At 49.2% G+C, this 21,384-nt stretch overlaps 2 protein-coding genes across 4 annotated transcripts; both read left to right on the top strand.

The window, feature by feature from the left end:
- The first annotated feature begins 581 nt into the window (after window positions 1–581).
- Window positions 582–1,053, top strand: LOC123064465 (putative ripening-related protein 7). Its single transcript, XM_044487944.1, has one exon. The coding sequence runs from the start codon at window positions 622–624 to the stop codon at window positions 1,051–1,053; it is 432 nt and encodes a 143-aa protein (XP_044343879.1). The 5' UTR covers window positions 582–621.
- An 18,121-nt stretch (window positions 1,054–19,174) lies between these two features.
- On the top strand, window positions 19,175–20,980 carry LOC123064466 (Bowman-Birk type bran trypsin inhibitor). 3 transcript variants are annotated; one of them, XM_044487945.1, is made up of 4 exons: window positions 19,175–19,302; window positions 19,387–19,647; window positions 19,762–20,319; window positions 20,405–20,980. In XM_044487945.1, exons 1-4 carry the CDS (start codon window positions 19,218–19,220, stop codon window positions 20,698–20,700), a joined length of 1,200 nt encoding a protein of 399 aa, XP_044343880.1. In that variant the 5' UTR covers window positions 19,175–19,217; the 3' UTR covers window positions 20,701–20,980. The 3 variants fall into 3 exon arrangements, with proteins under 3 accessions (XP_044343880.1, XP_044343881.1, XP_044343883.1); XM_044487946.1 differs by having other exon boundaries at window positions 19,762–20,313; XM_044487948.1 differs by having other exon boundaries at window positions 19,768–20,319.
- The last annotated feature ends 404 nt before the right edge of the window (window positions 20,981–21,384 follow it).

The following is a 21,384-nucleotide window of genomic DNA, read 5'->3' on the forward strand; positions in this document are numbered from 1 at the left end:
CACGCCGCTCTTCATTAGCGTAAATTGATTATTTTCTCCTCGGGCGAATCCGCACACCTTCTTTGTAGGAAGCCTTGCGGCTAACCTTATCCACTCGGGTTTCTAACGTGTTTTCTTCTTGGTTGCCAGCACTGCTTTCCCCAGGTGGACTTTCTTGATGTTGTCCATGTGGTTTAGCCATGCTTATTAGGCTGTGTAGTGTGATATTTTTTCTCCCGTTGCACTGCACGGGCATTTTTGCTAGTCATAGCAAAAGTTTGAATTTGAATTGATTTATAAAAATTAACTTCAATGTGGCAGGTGGCGGTTTCTGCTCGGAACCCTTACACTTAGATTTTGTGATTTACTCATCGATCTATTTGTACGTACGTAACAGCCTTCGTAAGAAAAGAATTGGTGACATCAGGAGTGAGGCGCTGCTTTGTCTGCAGGCATTTGACGGGATTCTTAGACGAGACACACGAGGGCGGCATGCACCTCGTGTTGTTGCCTGTCGCTTTGTCTGCAGGTTGCACCACGAGCGTAGTATATAAACTAGCTCCAACCAAGAGCCATGAGAAAAGCAAAGCGCACAGGGCATTCTAGCTAGCTAGCTGATAAACGCAAGCACGTAGCGCTGCCATGGAGGGCACTACCAATGCCACGGTGATTTTCTGCATTGTTCTAGTAGTTTTCCTGCAGGTGTCGTGCGCCGTTTCCAGGCACCCTGCGGAAGGGAAGTTTGAGCTTCAACAGAACGTCCCGGCCGTGATGACGGTGAACGGCTTCCAGGAAGGAGAGGGGGGCGGCGGGCCGGCGGCGTGCGACGGCCAGTACCACAGCGACGACGAGTTCGTGGTGTCACTGTCCTCGGAGTGGTACGCGGGCGGGGCCCGGTGCGGCAGGGCAATCCGCATAGTCGACCCTTCCAATTATGGCATAAACGCCAAGGTCGTCGACGAGTGCGCCGGCTGCGACAACGAAGTGGGCGCCTCGTCCCATATCTGGAAGAACTTCGATCTTGACACTAGCCTCGGTCAGGTGGACATGAAATGGTCGGACCTCGACTTCTAATAACTCAAACATATGCATTCATGGGGTCGGTCGATCGTTCAGCTCCGGTTCATGGTGGATCCCTCAATGTCTCAGCGTCGTTTACTATTTTCCTGGCCGTCTATGAGGCAGAAGTAGCTAAATAATAATGTGATAAACTACATGCCTACATGCATGCATGGTATATGTGGGTAATTTCTACAGTACTTATTTGTGAGCGTCAAATAATGTAAGTTTGTAAGTGTGCAAGTCAGATTTAAGGTGACCTCAGCTCGCTGTCCCCTATGAACAAATACATACCTAGGGCATCTCCTGCCTTAAAACGCCCGGGCCATCGTGTTAGGATCTTTTTTGCCATCCAACATGGTGGCATAAACATTCACGAACGCGTTTGGTTATCCAAATTCCTGCAAACCGGATGCAAAGCCTACGGAGGTTTGCGAGAAGGGGCGATGGACAAGATGGAGAATAAGGAGGACGCATGTGTCAATCGCCATGGCGTCAAGGAGGAAAAGAACACATAGAGGTTTGAGATCTTCATGGCGGTGACGAAGAATAGATCAACCTCGAAGATCAAAAGATAAAGCTCGAAGAGAGGAGGGTTGAGCTCGCGGCCGCTTAGAAGGAAACCACAATGTTGACCATCAAGATGGACGAGTTGGATCCCCATGTGGCAAAGGTTGTGCAAGCCGTCCTTGCAAATATGTTGAAGCGCTTGCCGACAAAGGTAGCGGAGGCTGAGGTTGTGGAGGAGTCGGTGACAGAGTGATGAGGGGAAATGGGCTTTGACAGGGGTTGCAACATGTCCATCACCCATACATCACATTTTGCCGAGTACAATGCTGACTATCTCAGCACACTTTAGTTCTCGGCAAATATTGTTGGTCACATGACAGTCGCTCGTGTGTCTGTACTTGTCAGAGTATTTTGTTTCAGGTCTCGGCGAAGATGACATCTTGGCGAATGTTGGACGCCACGTGCCTCACTCCTGGGTGTTCAAGTTCGCCGAGTTCCAATGTCTGGTTCTAGGCAAAGTCACATGCCACGTGACAGCCGCCGTCCCGTCAAGTGCATTTTTTGTGCGGAGTACCCCACCTAAGGCTCGACAACTGGTTTGCCGAGTCCCTGATCAACGGCGCTCGACAAAATGGGCTTTGCATGAAGGCTTTCTGCCGAGTATCCTTAGCCAAGATCTATACTCGGTGAACAAGCTGCAGAATGGGAACCCCTTTCACCAAATGTTCCTGACACTTGAAAAACAAGAAAAATGCAATTTGCCGAGTGGGAAACCACTTTCATCAAGTTCGACAACTGGTTTGCCGAGTCCCTGATCGACGGCGCTCGACAAAATGGGCTTTGCATGAAAGCTTTCTGCCGAGTACCCTTAGCCAAGATCTATACTCGGTAAACACGCTGCAGAATGGGAACCCCTTTCACCAAATGTTCCTGACACATGAAAAACACGAAAAATGCAATTTGCCGAGTGGGAAACCAATTTCATCAAGTTCGACAACTGGTTTGCCGAGTCCCTGATCGACGGCGCTCGACAAAATGGGCTTTGCATGAAGGCTTTCTGCCGAGTACCCTTATCTATACTCGGTAAACACGCTGCAGAATGGAAACCCCTTTCACCAAATGTTCCTGACACTTGAAAAACACGAAAAATGCAATTTGCCGAGTGGGAAACCACTTTCATCAAGTTCGACAACTGGTTGCCGAGTCCCTGATCGACGGCGCTCGACAAAATGGGCTTTGCATGAAGGCTTTCTGCCGAGTACCCTTAGCCAAGATCTATACTCGGTAAACACGCTGCAGAATGGGAACCCCTTTCACCAAATGTTCCTGACACTTGAAAAACACGAAAAATGCAATTTGCCGAGTGGGAAACCACTTTCATCAAGTTCGACAACTGGTTTGCCGAGTCCCTGATCGACGGCGCTCGACAAAATGGGCTTTGCATGAAGGCTTTCTGCCGAGTACCCTTAGCCAAGATCTATACTCGGTAAACACGCTGCAGAATGGGAACCCCTTTCACCAAATGTTCCTGACACATGAAAAACACGAAAAATGCAATTTGCCGAGTGGGAAACCACTTTCATCAAGTTCGACAACTGGTTTGTCGAGTCCCTGATCGACGGCGCTCGACAAAATGGGCTTTGCATGAAGGCTTTCTGCCGAGTACCCTTAGCCAAGATCTATACTCGGTAAACACGCTGCAGAATGGGAACCCCTTTCACCAAATGTTCCTGACACTTGAAAAACACGAAAAATGCAATTTGCCGAGTGGGAAACCACTTTCATCAAGTTCGACAACTGGTTTGCCGAGTCCCTGATCGACGGCGCTCGACAAAATGGGCTTTGCATGAAGGCTTTCTGCCGAGTACCCTTAGCCAAGATCTATACTCGGTAAACACGCTGCAGAATGGGAACCCCTTTCACCAAATGTTCCTGACACATGAAAAACACGAAAAATGCAATTTGCCGAGTGGGAAACCAATTTCATCAAGTTCGACAACTGGTTTGCCGAGTCCCTGATCGACGGCGCTCGACAAAATGGGCTTTGCATGAAGGCTTTCTGCCGAGTACCCTTATCTATACTCGGTAAACACACTGCAGAATGGAAACCCCTTTCACCAAATGTTCCTGACACTTGAAAAACACGAAAAATGCAATTTGCCGAGTGGGAAACCACTTTCATCAAGTTCGACAACTGGTTTGTCGAGTCCCTGATCGACGGCGCTCGACAAAATGGGCTTTGCATGAAGGCTTTCTGCCGAGTACCCTTAGCCAAGATCTATACTCAGTAAACACGCTGCAGAATGGGAACCCCTTTCACCAAATGTTCCTGACACTTGAAAAACACGAAAAATGCAATTTGCCGAGTGGGAAACCACTTTCATCAAGTTCGACAACTGGTTTGCCGAGTCCCTGATCGACGGCGCTCGACAAAATGGGCTTTGCATGAAGGCTTTGTGCCGAGTACCCTTAGCCAAGATCTATACTCGGTAAACACGCTGCAGAATGGGAACCCCTTTCACCAAATGTTCCTGACACTTGAAAAACACGAAAAATGCAATTTGCCGAGTGGCAAACCACTTTCATCAAGTTCGACAACTGGTTTGCCAAGTCCCTGATCGACGGCGCTCGACAAAATGGGCTTTGCGTGAAGGCTTTCTGCCGAGTACCCTTAGCCAAGATCTATACTCGGTAAACACGCTGCAGAATGGGAACCCCTTTCACCAAATGTTCCTGACACTTGAAAAACACGAAAAATGCAATTTACCGAGTGGGAAACCACTTTCATCAAGTTCGACAACTGGTTTGCCGAGTCCCTGATCGACGGCGCTCGACAAAATGGGCTTTGCATGAAGGCTTTCTGCCGAGTACCCTTAGCCAAGATCTATACTCGGTAAACACGCTGCAGAATGGGAACCCCTTTCACCAAATGTTCCTGACACTTGAAAAACACGAAAAATGCAATTTGCCGAGTGGGAAACCACTTTCATCAAGTGTTCGCGACACTCGAAAATTGCAGTAGTGCAATCTAGCTGACTGTACTGTGTATCGAAATGGAATCGCGCTTGGAAGATTACGCGACAAGATCTGGTTTTTCCGCCGACTGAGTCTGGGTCTCTGACTGATGTACTAGATTAACTAATGCCTAAGATCTATTCCCTCGGTTTCAAAATAGATGACCCAATTTTATATTACTGATGCGATGTTGGTCATCTATTTTGGGTCATTTATTTTGGAACGGAGGGAATATCGTGCATCGAGTTGAAACTCAGTAGAAGTCTACTATCTACTAGTCCATGTTCATCGGTTAAGGCAAGCATGCACGTTACCATCAATTTTCTATGCGTACTTGCAGGCCACTGAGGGTAAGAGCATCTCCACTCGTTCGGACCCCAGCGCATAGGCCGGCGCCTTTTCAGGCGTCCATCCGGTGATTTTTAGACCCTTGGAGTGATAAAGGCCCCAGCCACGCCCCTAGGTGCCGCCCCCAAGGGCCCAGCCACGCGTTTTATATTCAAACTTGATCGTTTCCGCTTCAAAAAAAAGGCCATAATCCGACGATCATCGCAATAGTTCGGCAATCAGTGTTACCGTTCGGCAATCAAATGAAGGATAGGCAATAGTTCGGCATACAAAAAAAGGAAGGACATGAAAGGAATGCATCAAACGTCGAGGTCGCCCTCCAGCGTCGTTCTCGGTGTGCGTGGACTGGGAGGAGTTGGCGCGGTTTCTAGACTAGTCGGCGTGGCTTCTGTGCTGCTGGGCGTCGCGGATGCATCATCAGTCGGGCTGGGCGTCGGCGTTGGAGTCGCCGGTATCTGGTTCAGGATGAGACCGCGCTCCGCCAGGAACCATGCCTTGAGCTTCTCGTCGCCACTATGGAGCATGTCAGCGCCGCCCATCAAGAAAGCCAGGTTGTTGTTCCTCTTCTTGGCGTCTTGAGCTTTGAGCTTCGCGGCGACGTTGGTCCGAAACAAGTCGAGTTTGACGGCGCTGTTCGTCATCAAAGCATCCCACTGCGCCTCAGCTTTCTCTTCTCGCTAGGCGGCCCTGGTCTTGGCGTCGGCGAGGCAATGCTCGATGGACTCTTGCACGTGTGCGGCAGCCGACTCGACGTGTTTCGCCTTCTTGGCCCCTTTGTTGCCGTCCGGGCGTCCGTCGGCCGCTCCCGGTGTCGGCGCGTCCGGCTTGTACGTCTCCTTGGCCTTGGCGAGGGTGCGCCGGATATCAGCCCACTCCTCACACTTGTTGATCCGTTTGAAGATGTGGAGGTAGTTGAACTCTTGGTCGCTGTTGTCGTCGCGGTACATGGCGAACATGCGCAGCAGCGGCGCCGAAGAGCGAGCATCAGTGGGCGCGGGTGCGCAAATGGGCACGCGCACAGTGAGAGGAATAGAGAGAGGGTGGCGTGCTATACCTGATCCTCGACGCTGGTGCCGCTCTCCGGGTGTGCCACGACCTCCTCGACGATCCCATGTCATTTGTTGCACGCCGTTTGGATGAGCCCCCAATGGTTCGCCATGGCCTTCGACCCCCGCTACATGTGGACGCCTTTGAAGTAGGGGTCGACGAGCTTGCACTCGTCTAACTCGTCCATGATGCGGTACCAATACGTGTCGATGTTCTGGTTCGTGCCGGTGATCGGGTCGAGGCTGACAACTTTCCATGCTTCGGCGAGGCACTCATCTTCCTTGGTCGCCCACTTGATGCGCGGCTCGCCGGTCTTGGCCGCCCCTTTCTTCTTCTTCTTTTTCTTCTTGCCTTTCCTCGTCGGCGCCGGCTCCTCCTCTTCTTCCTCCTCCTCCTCCTCCTCCTCCTCCTCCTCCGGCTCTTGCTCGCCGTAGTCGAGCTCGCCGTCCATGTCACTGAGATCAATCGAGCCGTCTTGGGTAGTTAACCCGGGGGAAGCGGCGGCGGCAGTCGAGCCGGCTGCGATGATGGCTTCCATGTCGGCCTCCGTCGCGTCGGCGTCGCCAAGATGCGACGAGGAGGAGGCTTGCGAGTAGAGACCGCGACAGAGAGATGGCGTCGGGGAGGCTACGTAGTCCGGCGGCAAGTACGTGTATGGAGGGTACTGCACGCCGGCGAACGCGGGCGAGGGCGTGCGCTAGACCGGGCGCCCATGGGGGAAGGTGATGTTGGGGTTGAAACCGCCGTGGACGTTGCCGTCGGCATAGCCCGGTGACGGCGTGCTCCATGGGTGTGGCGGCGATGAGAAGCCGGCCGAAGATCCGACGCTTTGCTGGCTTCAGGCCGCGTGCGGGCCATGGCCACCGGGTGGATTCATCATCCCCGCACGAGCCACCTCGGCTTGTTCGGCCGCCGAGCGCTCCGCCTGCTCCGCCGCCGCCGCTGCCGCGAGCGTCGCCCCCTCCCGGGCCTTCTTGGCCCTGTTACACCTATGGGCGGTGACGACCTCCTGGCACTGCACTTCCGCCTTTCAGTCGGCGTAGGTCATGCCCGGGGGCTTGGACGGCAGCGCCCTCTGCTTCCTCTGCTTCGGCTGGGCGACGGTGGCGGTTGTGGTATCCGTCGCGGCGCGGGGGCACACGTCCTTCTTCGGCAGCATGGCGGTCGGCTTGGAAGGGAGGAGGCGGAGTTTGGCCGAAGGAATGGAGAACGGGAGGAAAGCCGAGGGGGAAAGCAGGAGGAAACGGCGGGAAAATGGCCTACTCTCGCCGACAGAGCGGCCCCACGCCCCTTTTCGTTTCTGCCGGTGCCCCCAGGCGACACCCGGGTGCTTGGGTTCGGGTCAGGATCGCCGGCTCTGGATTTAGCCAAAACCGACGCTAAATGAAGTCCTGGGGACGCGACTGGGCCGATTTTCGGCCACCGGCGCTAAAAATTCGTCTGGGAAAAGGCCAGTTGAGGGCGCGGCTGGAGATGCTCTAGTAGACTTCTCTCGACATCAATCATGCAGCGGTGAGCGGGATGCGCCACGTCTTCGCCTCCGTGTCCATCAAGATCTGTCCGCCAGACGGTGCTATAAGCAGACCGCCTTGCCACAAGCTTCACAAGACAAACAGGGCACTGCACAAGCCAAAGCTAGCAAATATTTGACCTGTAGCGCGCGGTGCAGCCATGGAGAGTAGCGTCGCCAACATCCTGCTGGTGCTTTCGCTCGGGGCGGCCCTCGCCGTCGCCGGCCGCCCCGCTGATACCTCCGGCGAGGTGTCCGCCATTCGCCTCCCGAGCGATGGAAAAGGTGGAGCCCTCGGGCATGCCGCTATCAGATCAGATCGATATACATATGTACCACTGAGTATGAGGTTATAACTTAGACAGTTCTTACGTACATACCCTCCATTGATCTCTTGACTACGATGTGGTACAGGTCTTGCTGGTGACGCAACAGTACTTGGGGCGCCCATGAAGGAGGACGAGAGGCCGTGGGCATGCTGCGACGACCTCCATTGCCTGAGAGTGCTCCCGAGGGCCTGCCTCTGCCGCGACACGGTGGCGCAGTGCGCCAGCGCGTGCCAGCTACGTTTGCCTGGATTTGCACGAAGGTTGGCTCGGCCCAAAGTGCATGCACGAAGTGGACGTCGCCGGCGCCGGTAACTAGCTACCATAGCTAGCTAGCATGGCACGTACGCGTACGTTTTAGCGTGTTTCCATGTTCCACACAGTAGTCCCAAGGCCTATCTACGTACTAGTTCAACTCCAAGGCCTCTTCGCGAGCCGCAGCTCAAAGCCATTGCGGCCATCTTCGGGAAGGCGTTGCTAGTAAGCTTTGGCAACGAGATGGAGAGCACGATCGTCGTGTAGGAGGTGTGTGGCTTGTATGGACATTGGAGCTTTCTGCTTCTTTATGTCGTACACAGCCGTGGAGTTGGTTTGTTGGAATGTGAGGGGACACAACAGCCCGGCGAAGCGTGACGCCCTTCGTGAACTAGCAGACTCCATGAAAGTAGCGATATGGTGTATCTTAGAAACTAAACTGAAGAGGGTGGATCAGTATGTAATTTTGCAATGCTTTCGGCCTAATTACGATGGGTTTGTTTACTTGCCGGCCTCGTCTACTAGGGGAGGTATTTTTGTCGCTTGGGATGCCTCGAAGGTGTCGATCACTAACACGGTGAATGATACCAACTTCACCACGGGTTACGTGACACCAAAGGAGGGCGTACCCTGGTGGCTGTTGGTGGTTTACGGGCCTCAGGAGGACTCTCAAAAGGTTGCAATGCTGGAGGAGCTCTCGGCTCGGAGGAAGCTTTGCCCAGGGCCGTGGATGGTAGTTGGCGACTTTAATATGATTCCTTCATGCTGCCGACAAGAATAACTCTCTGTTGGATAGAAGGATGATGGGGAAGTTCAAGAAATTCGTGGATGACAATGCGCTCAAGGAGTTATGTCTGCATGGTAGAAGGTTCACGTGGAGCAATGAGAGGGAGAGACCCAAGTTGACCAAAATTGATCGTGCGTTGGTCTCTGTGGATTGGGAGCTTGCGTACCCGGAAGGCTTGCTGCAGGCGTTATCTACGAATGCCTCAGACCATTGCCCGCTATTTCTTTCGTTGGAGGAGCATGTGCACCCACGTGAAAGATTTCGCTTTGAGATCTTCTGGACTAAGTTGGAGGGGTTTCTTGAGGCGGTGCAGGAGGGATGGAGATGTGACGAGTCCATCTCGGACCCGTTCGTAAGGCTGGATGTTCTGTTGAGAAGCTGCGCTAAACACCTGACGGCCTGGGGGCAGAGGAGGGTTGGAAACATCAAGTTGCAGATCGCCATGGCAAACCTTGTGATCCTATGGCTGGACTGTGTGCAGGAGTCGCGGGTTCTCACCAGAGAGGAGAGATGGCTGCGTGGAACTCTGAAACACCTGGTCTTGGGGCTGTCATCATTGGAGCGGACGATTGCGAGACAGCGGTCAAGAATGAGATGGCTGCAGGAGGGAGACGCCAACGCCAAGCTTTTCCACTTGGTGGCCAACGGGAGGAAACTAAAGAACTTTATCCCTGTGATCTCAGTCGATGGAATCACCATCACAGATCAAGAAGCAAAGGAAGAGGCGTTCTTTGAGGCCTACAGTGAGCTGCTGGGGAGATGCGGCATGCGGGAGCACACATTAGATCTGGACTTCCTGGGCATTGAGCCGATAGACTTGGAGGACCAAGATCTAGTTTTCTAGGAGGATGAGGTCTGGAAAGTGGTGAGGGACATGCCCTCGGATCGCGCGCCTGGGTCGGATGGATTCATTGGAGTTTTTTTCCAGAAAGCTTGGTCTATTGTGAAGAAGGATGTGATGGCAGCATTGAACAAACTGATCCTTAATAATGGGAGAGGGTTTGGGAGGCTTAATCAGGCGCTAATCACCTTGATACCTAAGAACCCGGAGGCATGTCAGATCAAAGATTTTAGGCCTATTTGTCTGGTTCATAGCATCCCAAAGCTAGCTTCAAAGGTTTTGGCTGCGCGTCTTTGCCCGCGCATGGGTGAGCTGGTGCATGCAAATCAATCAGCGTTTATTAAGGGAAGGAATATCCATGACAACTTCTTACTTCTCAGGCAACTTGCTAGGAAGCTTTACAAAAGGAAAACAAAGAGTGTGATGCTCAAGCTGGACAATTTCCCGTGCCTTCGACTCCCTGTCATGGCCATTCTTGTTCGAAGTGCTGAAAGCCAAGGGCTTCTTAAGAACCTGGAGGTCTTGGATCGCAACCCTGCTCACCACGGCCAGCTCGAGGGTCGTTGTTAATTGGTGTGCTGGCAAGAAGTTTATGCATGCATGTGGTCTCAGGAAAGGGGACTCCATCTCACCCCTCCTCTTTTTCATTGCGATGGATGCCCTCTCGGCTATGATCTTGAAGGCGCAGGAGACGAATGCAGTTAGCAAGCTACCTGGCTGTGCTCCGATACAAAGACTATCCCTGTATGCAGACAATGTTGTTATGTTCATCAAGCCGAGCTGGACGGATCTGTGGTTTACTCAGGAGGCGCTGAGATTATTCGGAGAGGCATCTGGCCTCAAGGTTAACTTCTCCAAGTCTACTGCCATCATGATCAGATCAAATGAGGAGGAGGAGCAGCTAGTGCGGCAGGCCATCCCATGGAAGATGGAGACATTCCCCATTAAATATCTAGGGCTGCAATTGGGGATCAAGCAACTGACGAGATCAGAGTGGCAGCCTATTGTGGATCAGGCGCTGAAGTTGATGTCAGGATGGCAGCGTAGCCTTGTCACACGTCTCAGTCGCCTCCTTCTGGTGAACCCGGTGGTGAGGGCCAGACCCATACACCACTTGATCGTGGCAGAGGCTCCGAAGTGGGCTTTGGAGAGAGTGGATAAGGGATGTCGTGCCTTCTTCTGGGCAGGCTCAGAGGACATCCAGGGAGGACAGTGTGCAGTTGCGTGGCGCCGGGTTTGCCGGCCTAAGCAGATGGGAGGTCTCGGGGTGATGGATCTATATAAGCATGGTATAGCCCTTAGACTCAGGTGGGAATGGTTGAAACGGACAGACAGCTCGCGTCCTTGGCAGGGCCTCGGTTACTGCTCTGACAAGCATGTCAGGATGGCCTTCGACAGCTTGGTCAAGTGGGAAGTCGGGGAAGGATCGAAGGCTTTGTTGTGGAGAGATCGTTGGATCAGTTGCTCCTGTGTGAAGGAAATTGCTCCGCTACTTGTTGACAAAGTGCGGCAACAGGTAGTTAATAAGAGGAGAGTGAAAGACACTCTGTACTTGCATGGGTGGACGCATGATATCGTGGGAGAAATGAATACCGACGAGCTCTCGCAGTTCATTAGGCTGTGGGAGGTGCTGGTAGACATTGAGCTCACTCCTGGCTCGGAGGACACACTGATCTGGCAATGGGATGCCACGGGCAAGTACTCGGCAAAATCGGCATACAAAATGATGTGTGAGGGAGGAGTACAATTTCAATGTGCTTCGGCTGTCTGGCGCAGTTGGGCTACGATGACCTGCAAGCTCTTCATTTGGCTTGCACTTCAGCACAGAGTGTGGACTTCGGACCGCAGACAGAGGCATGGGCTACAAGATCATAGCTTGGCATGTTACCTTTGTGACCAAGAGGAGGACAATGTGGATCACATACTCATGCATTGTGTATTTGCGAGACAAGTGTGGTTTTTGTGGTTCAGAAGGCTGGGCGTTGACGAAGCTTTGATCCCAACCACGAAAGACACACTAGGTGATTGGTGGGTGTCGGCCAGGAAGCGAATTGACAAGAGACACCGGAGAGGATTCGACACACTCTGCATTTCTGTATGCTGGAATCTATGGAAGCAGTGAAATGGCAGAGTCTTTCGCAACAGCGACATCACCAATGAATGGGGAGCAGCTGACCTTGTCCACCAGGAGCTTGGGCTATGGGCCTCGGCGAGAGGGAGAGGAGTTCTACATGATATAGAGTAGTAGCCTAGCGTGTGGAGTGGAGGGGTGGACGTGCATGCCGTTTGTGGTAGTGCACTCCGTCGTGTCTAATTCTTTTACATAACCCTCTTTCGTCTATAAAGCTAAGGTACGCAATTTACGTATTCTCGAAAAAAACAATAAAAATAAGTGTACGTGCCGTGCCGATCGATCAAAAGTGCCAAGTGCTAGATTACTGTTGTTGAACTTTGATTTGATTCGCACGAACAGAAATATTTTCTACCTCAACACACATATTTTTTAATAAACACCATATGGATGCAGACGCTAATATACGCGCATCCACGCTCATCCCAATGAATGCACACAAACTGTAACCCTATGAGCACATTCGAGAGATGAAGCCGCAGATCATAAAATTATCAAGCTCACCACAGACGTCTCGTAGTTGACGAGCTCACTACCTTGAAAGAGTAACACCCAAGATAAATCCAGAAAATGCGATCACCCTCGGCAAGCCTATAAACTGGAACCCGAATGGGCAGCTCACACCATATGGAACCTAGCCATCAGAGTTATGCTTAGCTTGCACACGTACTTAATTCTTCACGCCATTGTGCCTCGATTCTTGCGCTTCTCCTACGGGTCCGACATGCATCGACGTTGGCGCACTAGACCGTAAAGGTTCGGGGAGGGAGGGGCACCAGTACTAGATATGCATCATTGCCAACCGTAATTTTCGCTGCTGTCCAACATAGAGGGAGGACTTTGTTCTCTTCTATATACCCATGAGTTTCGCTGGTGCCCCCCCCCCCCCCCCCCTCCTAAGCTCCAACCGTAATTTTGCACTTCAGACCATAACAATAAATCCGTAACACATGTCCGTAAGTATAGCATCTCTGGTCAGGAGTGAGGTAGGGTTTTGCATGTAAGGTAAGTACAATGATTTTTATGATGATTTTCTTTTACATTCCATGCCTCTAATAAGTTATACAATGAATCCAATAATTTTTCATGCTCCTTCATAAGAACTGATTAAAATTAAAGAGTACGAAAAGTATGTGGCGTCATGTAAAAGAACAAAAAGGCTTAACTTCTTTACTAAGAGATTATTTCTTGACTAAGGGAAGTCAAATTAATCTTTTTTATTTACCTCTCATTTAACTCGGCAATCATCTTAGGTGTCATTGTAGTCGCATGCCCTAAGTGAGAGAATGTCGCTACATGCATTTAGTGGATGTAGTTAGAATTTGTAATTTTTATAGTGTAGGTACAAAATTAGTCTATAACTGTTCAAAAGTCTCTCCGGAACATGAGTGCCAGTGAGCTGAATTTTGAATAGTTGAAAAATTACAATTTTGAAGTTTCAAGAAATACGAAAATAAATTCTACGTGGTCATATGAATGCATACTACACACGCATAAAATTTGATACTGAGATAAATTAACACGTGAGGTATACAAAAGGACAAATACATGGATTTTTAGTGGTGAATACTGTGTGTGCTGATCATGAATTTTACATTTTTATGTAGTCCACATTCTAATTTATTTCATCATCAGAATTTACAGATGTGTAGTATACCTATATATTACCATGTAGGATTTATTTTCAGCATGTTTCAAAACTTTAAAATATTTTTTTGAACTATTCAAAATAAAGTGCTCACTGAAACTCGTGCTCCAAAGAATGTGTACACTCTGTATGTGGCACAATTGTATTATGTTCGTCCGGCCTATCACTCGTGCTGAGTCCTCCAAAAGTAAAGATACTCCTGGATTTTGAAACCTTCTCAATATTTATAAATTAAACATGTGTCCCAAAATCTATGTGGATTTTTAACACGTTTCGTATTCTAATTTACAATACTATGTGTGACGAGTTCTGAAGATTCGCGAAAAAGTCTTCCATACCAAAAGGATCATGTATTGTTCCCGAAATTTCGAGTATTCGAATGGGTTGCACGTGAGCACGGCTGGCGATGTATTATGACGCCACCTTTGTCTATGTTGTGTTTCTCCATCTGTATTGTGTTTTCTTGGCCCTTCGTGTTTTGCATGCCATCTCATGTTTTAGACCTAGTTTACATAGTTGTGATGTGTCCTTTGTAAAGGTTTTGTCTGGTTTTTCTCTAAGAAACTGAGCAGTTTCATCCATCGGCTTCTTCTTTTGGAATGGAATCTCAGCAGTTCTCCTGGTAATGTTTTCGTAAAAAAGAAGTTCTGAAGATTTGTGAACAAAGTCTTACATACCAAAAGGATCAAGTAGTGTTCCACAAGTTTGGAGTACTCAAATGGGTTGCGTGTAGATTTTACTTGGGTCCAAACATGTTTCTGAAGAAATATAGTGCTCCAGTCTGATCTCAAAGTGACTTGGTACGTTTTAACCCAGTTTCAGCCAAGTTTCGTGTGCAACATTTGCACATAAATTGATGTACTGCAATTATTTTCGTAAAGCAAGTGGCTAATCCACTAGTACAGTATCATATTTCCTTATTTAGAGTATTGTCGTCGTTGGCTAATCCACTAGTGAGTCCGTTCTTATCAAAATGGAATCGCCGTGCGGACATCGATGATGTGACCAGATCCGTTTTCGCCGCCGACCGACACTGAGCCTTGACTGATTTATAGGTTAAGTACAGTGTCTAGTTGCCTTTCCAAAAAAAAAGTACAAAATGTCTACTCCCTCCGTTCCTAAATATAAGTCTTTGTAGAGCTTTCACTATGAACCACATATGGATGTATATAGATACATTTTAAGTGTAGATTCATTCATTTTGCTCCGTATGTAGTTCATCTAGTGGAATCTTTACAAAGACATACATTTAGGAACGGAGGGAGTAGTTGTGAGTGATGCATCGGGTTAAACACTCTCGAGTATTGTGCTAACCCATCGGTTAAGGCAAGCATGCACGACCATCATCTATTTACGCGTGCAGGCCACGTGATGGTTTTATGCCCCCAAGGCTTCAACGCATGCACGCGGATTCGTGATTCCCTCCACGCGTGTGCAACATTTTGCTAGCACGTAAGGAAATCTTCAACACGGCTCTTAAACTTCCCGTATCCGTTCGGATCGAGGATCCGAACCTCACAAGCCATTTAACGATCTCTCGTATCAGTCTGCGGGACAGTTCGGGTTTTTGTTTTCCTGTAAACCGAAAGCAAATCAGGGGAGCAAGAGTGCATTTGAATCTGGTCGCGCTGTTTTCGTGATTAAAACACATTTCTCAACCCGTTTCCCCACCATTACGCCGCTTTGCACCTTGTACTTGCAAGAGTATATTGCATAAAGCCAGCCGTCCAGTATATTGCATAAACACTCTCATCACTCGGGAGATCCTGGCCGGACTAGTGAATGCAACTTGAGTAGCCGAGCTAGCTCAGAGCATCTCTAGCAGACTCCGCATAATGCCTCACCCCGTAAAATAATCGTTAAAATGCGTGTCCGCACGAAAAGAACTGCCCGATTAGATCCCGCAAACGCGTCGGACCCGTAAATATTTTTGCGGGATGCGCCAAAATTCTCATCCCAACACACGAAAATGCAGGTATATAGCGGGAGCGGTTGGCACGGGGGGGGGGGGGGGGGGGCATTTCAGCCCACGCTTTTCCCCACCCATCGCCGCCTATGATTCCGGCCATACTAGCTGTCGGGATCACGCCGGCGGGCCGCCACACACACGTTATTGTCCTCCACCACTTCCTCCTGCCTCGGCCGGCCGGAAAATTGCAGATAGGCGGCTGTTTGTCACGGCCGCCGGACTTGGCGTTTCCAACCATCGGCGGCTGCGCCAAGCCATGGATTGGTAGGGGAGCACCCCACAAAGCCCCGGTGCCGCATGCAGGTACTGGTTCGTCCTCTAGCTGCCATCATCGGTTTGCCGACAAGGACTCGGCTGGCCGTCGCCCGGGCTCGGAGCTCGAGCAGCGGCTCGCCGGCCGCCGATATGGCTCATACAGTGCAATGACTACACACAGACAGTGTTGCGGCTAACATCTCGCATGCTGCAACACCCTGGATGAGTATTCTTCAAATGCCAAAACGATGGGGTATGTTCTTGTTTTCATTCGGTTTTGTCAACCTATTCGGTTCAATTTCGTTAGCTTATTGAGATGGACATGTGTGTAGGAAGGTGGATGCTTATTTTGGTATTGGGAAGAAGAATACATCGACTTATTGATAGAAAGAAACTTAATAGATGTTCGTGCACTCGTTGGTAGAATTGACGCTAATGATGCGGCTGCATGTGCAATTAGAGAATAAAGTAGGGGGAAACAATGTCTGCTTCTTTAGAGTCAAAAAAGAATGAAGAATGTAAGATCAAGAATCCATAGATCAACAATGAAGGCATGGAGAAGATGTTGGTCCAACTAGTGGGAGCAGTTATGAAAGTTGGATATCTCCTAAAATGCCAAATTGTGGTTCTTGTTTTCTTTTGTCTTACTATTCTAGCAAAGATTTGATGGAATATTATGTATCCAATGCTCTTGAAGAAAATAAAGAAGCAAAGAAATGTGTTTTCATGTACGCAAAGCCGTTTTTCCGCTAATTCTAAACGCATTTATGGGTTGGCATTATACAAAGTCTTTCTCAGCATGCTAGATCCAGAAAATATTGTAGTAATCCACCGATGCCATGGAATTTAAACGGATGACAGTGATTGCACGAAGTACTTAAGAGGGTGCTTGGATCCAAGGGACTTATTTTATAGTCTCTTTAAGAGGCTAAAGTTCCAATCACCCCTGACTAAAGAGGGGCTAAAACTAGTCTTGAGACTAAAAAAATTTAGTCACGGATATCCCTACTAAAATATGGATTAGTCCTCTCTCTCCTCATTTAACTCCTCTCCTTTAACATAGATGAGTTCTGGATTGAAGGGTTTGAAGGATAATAAATGCTCATTAACTTGATTTTAGTCGCTTTAGTAATTGGATCCAAGCATGGGTGAAGCTAGCAAATTGTAGTCCCACTACTTTTAGTCGGAAATAGTCCATTTTAAACCCTGAACTCGTAGACGTTCGGCGAAACGAACCTCCAAGTCAAAATCCCGGTCGATTGCACCCTGAATTATGCAATCCCGGTCTAAGTCAAACCCTGACAAATGTCAACCGGGATTTGTCTAGCTGGTGGGCCTCCTCCGCGCTGGGCCAGCCCATTTATTCTTTTGTTTGCTCAAAAAAATTGTCTTTATTTTTTTTTGTTGCTCTTTCGCGGCAGAATTGCGGACAAGCTCCTGTAGGGCTCGCACAAACGGTCCGGCCCATTGCCAGGAAACGAGCGAACGTACGGAAAAAAATGTAACAAACTAAAAAATTTGTGCCGCTGATTGGGTTCGAACACGCGACCTCTCGATGGATAGCCGCGACGCCAGCCAGTGCACCTACCAACTGGGATTGGTATTTCAATACAGCATAAGTCAAAAGTAGTATGGTCGGCGACAGATCCGTTTTTTTAATCTTCGTTCAAAAAAATGAACAATGTTTTCTTGAAGAAATTTAAAACTCAAACAAACTGTTAAAACGTGAACAATTATTGAAAACATGAACAAAAATTTATATAGGACGAATGATTTTCAAATATACATTGAACATTTTTTAGGTGTGTGATGACCAATTTTTAACTACACAGCGAACATTTTTGTGATATACATTGAAATAATTTAAAACATATTATACATTTTTGTGATATACGATGAACAAATTTTATACATTGAACTTTTTTTAATATAATCTGAACAATTTTTAACTGAAAAACCAATTTTGTGATTATACATTGAACAATTTTTTGATATGCGCTGAAAGACCATTTAAATACCCGTTGAACATTTTTTTATGCACACTGAAAAAATCAAAATTGTGAACAAAATTTGAAAAAGTGAATAAATAGCAGCGACGCCAACCACACTAGCTACCTACTCAGTACGTCTATATTGCAGCGAGAATTTTAAAGTAGAATGTATCGCGACAGATTTCTTTTTTCTTCAAAGTTTTCAACAATTCTTGGAAACAAATGTGATTTTTTAAATACGCTGAATTTTTAAAAAATATACTTTGAACATTTTTACATATGTTGAAAAAAAATTAAACAGCACTAGCACGGGGTCGCATGTTCAAGGCACACCGTGCGCATTTTTTTAACAAAAAGATAAAAGCAGACCGGCCCAGCAGAAGCAAGGTGTGTAGCGCCCATTGTGAAATTTTATTTCTTAACGGAAAAAATAAAGCGGGCCGGCCCAGCGGGGTGGAGTTGTGTGCCCTCAGCGAAATCCCAGCAATCCCGGCCATCCAAACGACTCGAAGGTTTGATTTAGACCGGGATTGCATAGTTCAGGGTACAATCAACCGGGATTTCGACTTGGGGGTTTATTTCGCCGAACGTCTACGAGTTCAGGGTTTAAAATAGACTTTTTCCCTTTTAGTCATGGGCTAAAACGTATCCAAGCACCCTCTAAGTTGCCGTACCCGGTTGTACATCTATCTGGAACCCGATGACTACTAAAATGCGTTTTATTATCCAGCTTCGAAGCTAGTTGTAGTTTGCGAATCTAGCATCATTACAAGTGGGTTATGGAATCTAACGTGCTCGCTAGTGACCAGATCCGCTTTTGCCGCCGGTCGACCCTAAGCCACTTGCTAGTTTTAGGTTAACTAAAGCCTATAGTTACAACTTACAAGTGATATCTGATACTCCATTCATTACTAAATATAAGTCGTTTTAGATATTTTAATATGGGCTACATATGAGCAAAATGAGTGCATCTACACTCCTTCTGTCTGGGTTTATTTGCTCTAAAGACCATTTCTCTTGAACCAAGTCACATATAGTAACCTGCTCACATTAATTCTTTCATTAACTTACAATAAATCTCTCATATGCCAGCTTAGGCATGCAACCAATGAAAAAGCCGCATGCAAACAAATTAAGTGGTTCCATGCATGTACCATTTGAAAGGGAGGCTTTATAAAACGGACGTGTTTGTAATGTTGTGAGGCCTAATAAATCCGGGCGGAGGAATTACATAGTATAAATATCTAAAATACTTATATGTAGATTAGTCAGAAGAATCGCAATATGCATCGGTTTAATTATTATGCAAGCATGCATACATGCACACATGCCTCAAAAGTAGTCCACCACGTATGCTTAATTATGCGTGCACGACATGTGATACCACGACTCAATCCGTGCACCGTGTCGGCCGTGTCAGGTATGTACATTAAGATATAACTGAGCAGCGGCAAGATCGTCGTATAAATCTGGTGCGCGCGGCTATAAATACGGAGCAGCGACCGTAAGTTTGATTCACCCAAAGTTAGCTGAGTGACCTGCAGCCATGAAAAGATGCATTGCTGCCGTCCTGCTGGTACTTTCTCTCGCCGCCGACGACCATGTGGACACCATTCGTCTTCCGAGCAACGGTAACTGTTTGACTGCCAAAAATAATGTTGGGAAAGCAAATGTTTTAGCTAGCTGTAAGTGGTAATCACTCGATATGAATCCAGGTCTTGCCGATGAAGTAGCGACCGCGGCAACGGAGATCGGCGCCGAGAAGAAGAGGCCGTGGAAGTGCTGCGACAGCCCGTTGTGCAGCAGGTCCATCCCGCCGCGGTGCCGCTGCATGGACGCGGTGGAGCAGTGCGACGAGGCCTGCACCCGCTGCGAGGCGTCCAAGTCCGACCCTTCCAAGCGCATCTGCAACGACCGGTACCATGGCTGGCCCGGCCCGAACTGCACCGAGCCCGACGCCGACGACGTCCCAAGTGGTAATATATATATCATCAAGGCTCACTCGAACGTACTAGCTGTATCATAGAACCTCGCTAAGCGTTTCTACTAGTACACCGTACATCCAATATCCATGTAATTGGTGCTTGCAGGTGCAGGTCCGGTGGTCGTTGCTCATCAAGAAACGGTGGCGGAGGAGACGAGGCCGTGGGGGAGGTGTTGCGACCGGCCCCTGTGCACCAGGTCCGTCCCGCCGGCCTGCCGCTGCCTGGACAACGTAGACCGGTGCGCCCCCACCTGCAAGAGATGCGTGGTGTCTATCTTTGACCCGACCGACCACTCCTGTGACGACATCTATCACGGTGAACCCGGGCCAAGGTGCACTAGGGCCGACCGCAACGGCGACATCTCCAGTGGTGTTGTGGCGGTGGCGGCAGCCGCAGAGATAGCCGTTAGCGACAAGAAGAGCATTGTCGGCGGCGAGGAGAAAGCGAGGCCATGGAGGTGCTGCGACGAGCCCATATGCACCATGTCGTTCCCGCCGATCTGCTTCTGCCGCGACAGGGTGAAGAAGTGCGCCAAGACCTGCAACAAGTGCGACCAGGATGAGTCGGACGCTTCCCGCCACGTGTGCGGCGACTCCTACTTCGGCTGGCCTGGGCCAAGGTGTACCAAGCCAAACGACGACGACGATGTCCCAAGTGGTATTGGTACCATTATACTAGCTGCTCGAGAGGAATTTGTACTACTACTAGATATGGTGCAAATGTTTATGTGATGCATGGGTGCGTGCAGGTCCAGGGGTCTCTGCTCAAGCGACGGCGGCAGTGGCGAGGGTCGAGACGGCGGCAGCGATGATGGCTGTTAGCGAGGAGCTCAACGTCGTCGACGGCGAGAAGGCGAGGCCGTGGAAGTGCTGCGACCAGACACTGTGCACCAGGTCTGCCCCGCCGACCTGCTTCTGCCACGACAAGGTGAAGAAGTGCGCCAAGACCTGCAAGAACTGCCTCAAGGACGACTCGGGCACTTCCCTCCGCGTGTGCGGCGACCCGTACTTCGGCTGGCCCGGGCCCAAGTGCACCAAGGTCTAGCGTCGCCGCCGACGTCCGCCGCGGTGTCTAGCTAACTAGGATGTGCATGCACGCCCAGCTCTATCCTTGCACTGGGCGATGGTGAACGAATAAAGTGAGTTGATCGGCCGGCCGGTCAGTGGCCTTGTGTACCGAGCCACGGAGTTCTGTATCGCACTGTGGTAGGTGCGCACGTACGTGTTGTTTTCTTCCGGGTTGTCGTTGTAGCGCTAGTAGTGTTTAGTTGCATGGTCTCAGTATCGATGAATAAGATAAACCAGAGGCTAGTAGTGTTTATTCACATCTATAACGAGCTAGCTCGCGAGTTACACTCGTGTATATTTTTTGTAGGGAAACAACAAGACTTCGCTTAGGCCTGAAATTTTAACTCAAAACTCCCGAGCTAAACGAGTAGCTCGTGACTCGGCTGGACTAAACTCGAACTCGACGACTAACGAGTCGAGTCGAGCTCTAATCCGAGCTCTTTAAAAAACAAGTTTAACAAGCCGAGCTAACAAGTTACTCGTTTAGCTCATTAAGCTCGTTAATCAAAAGTCCCTTGAGATAAGTACCAATATTGTTGTGGATTTTTGCATTTATGGAGTGTACCTAGTGTTCCTTTAGGGCCTGTTCGGGAGCTCCCCAACTCCTGCAAATCCTCAAATCCCACTTCTCGTTTTCACTGCCAGCTTCCGATGGGAGGGC

Source organism: Triticum aestivum, chromosome 3B (genome assembly GCF_018294505.1).
Source record: "Triticum aestivum cultivar Chinese Spring chromosome 3B, IWGSC CS RefSeq v2.1, whole genome shotgun sequence".
Taxonomy (NCBI): Eukaryota; Viridiplantae; Streptophyta; class Magnoliopsida; order Poales; family Poaceae; genus Triticum; species Triticum aestivum.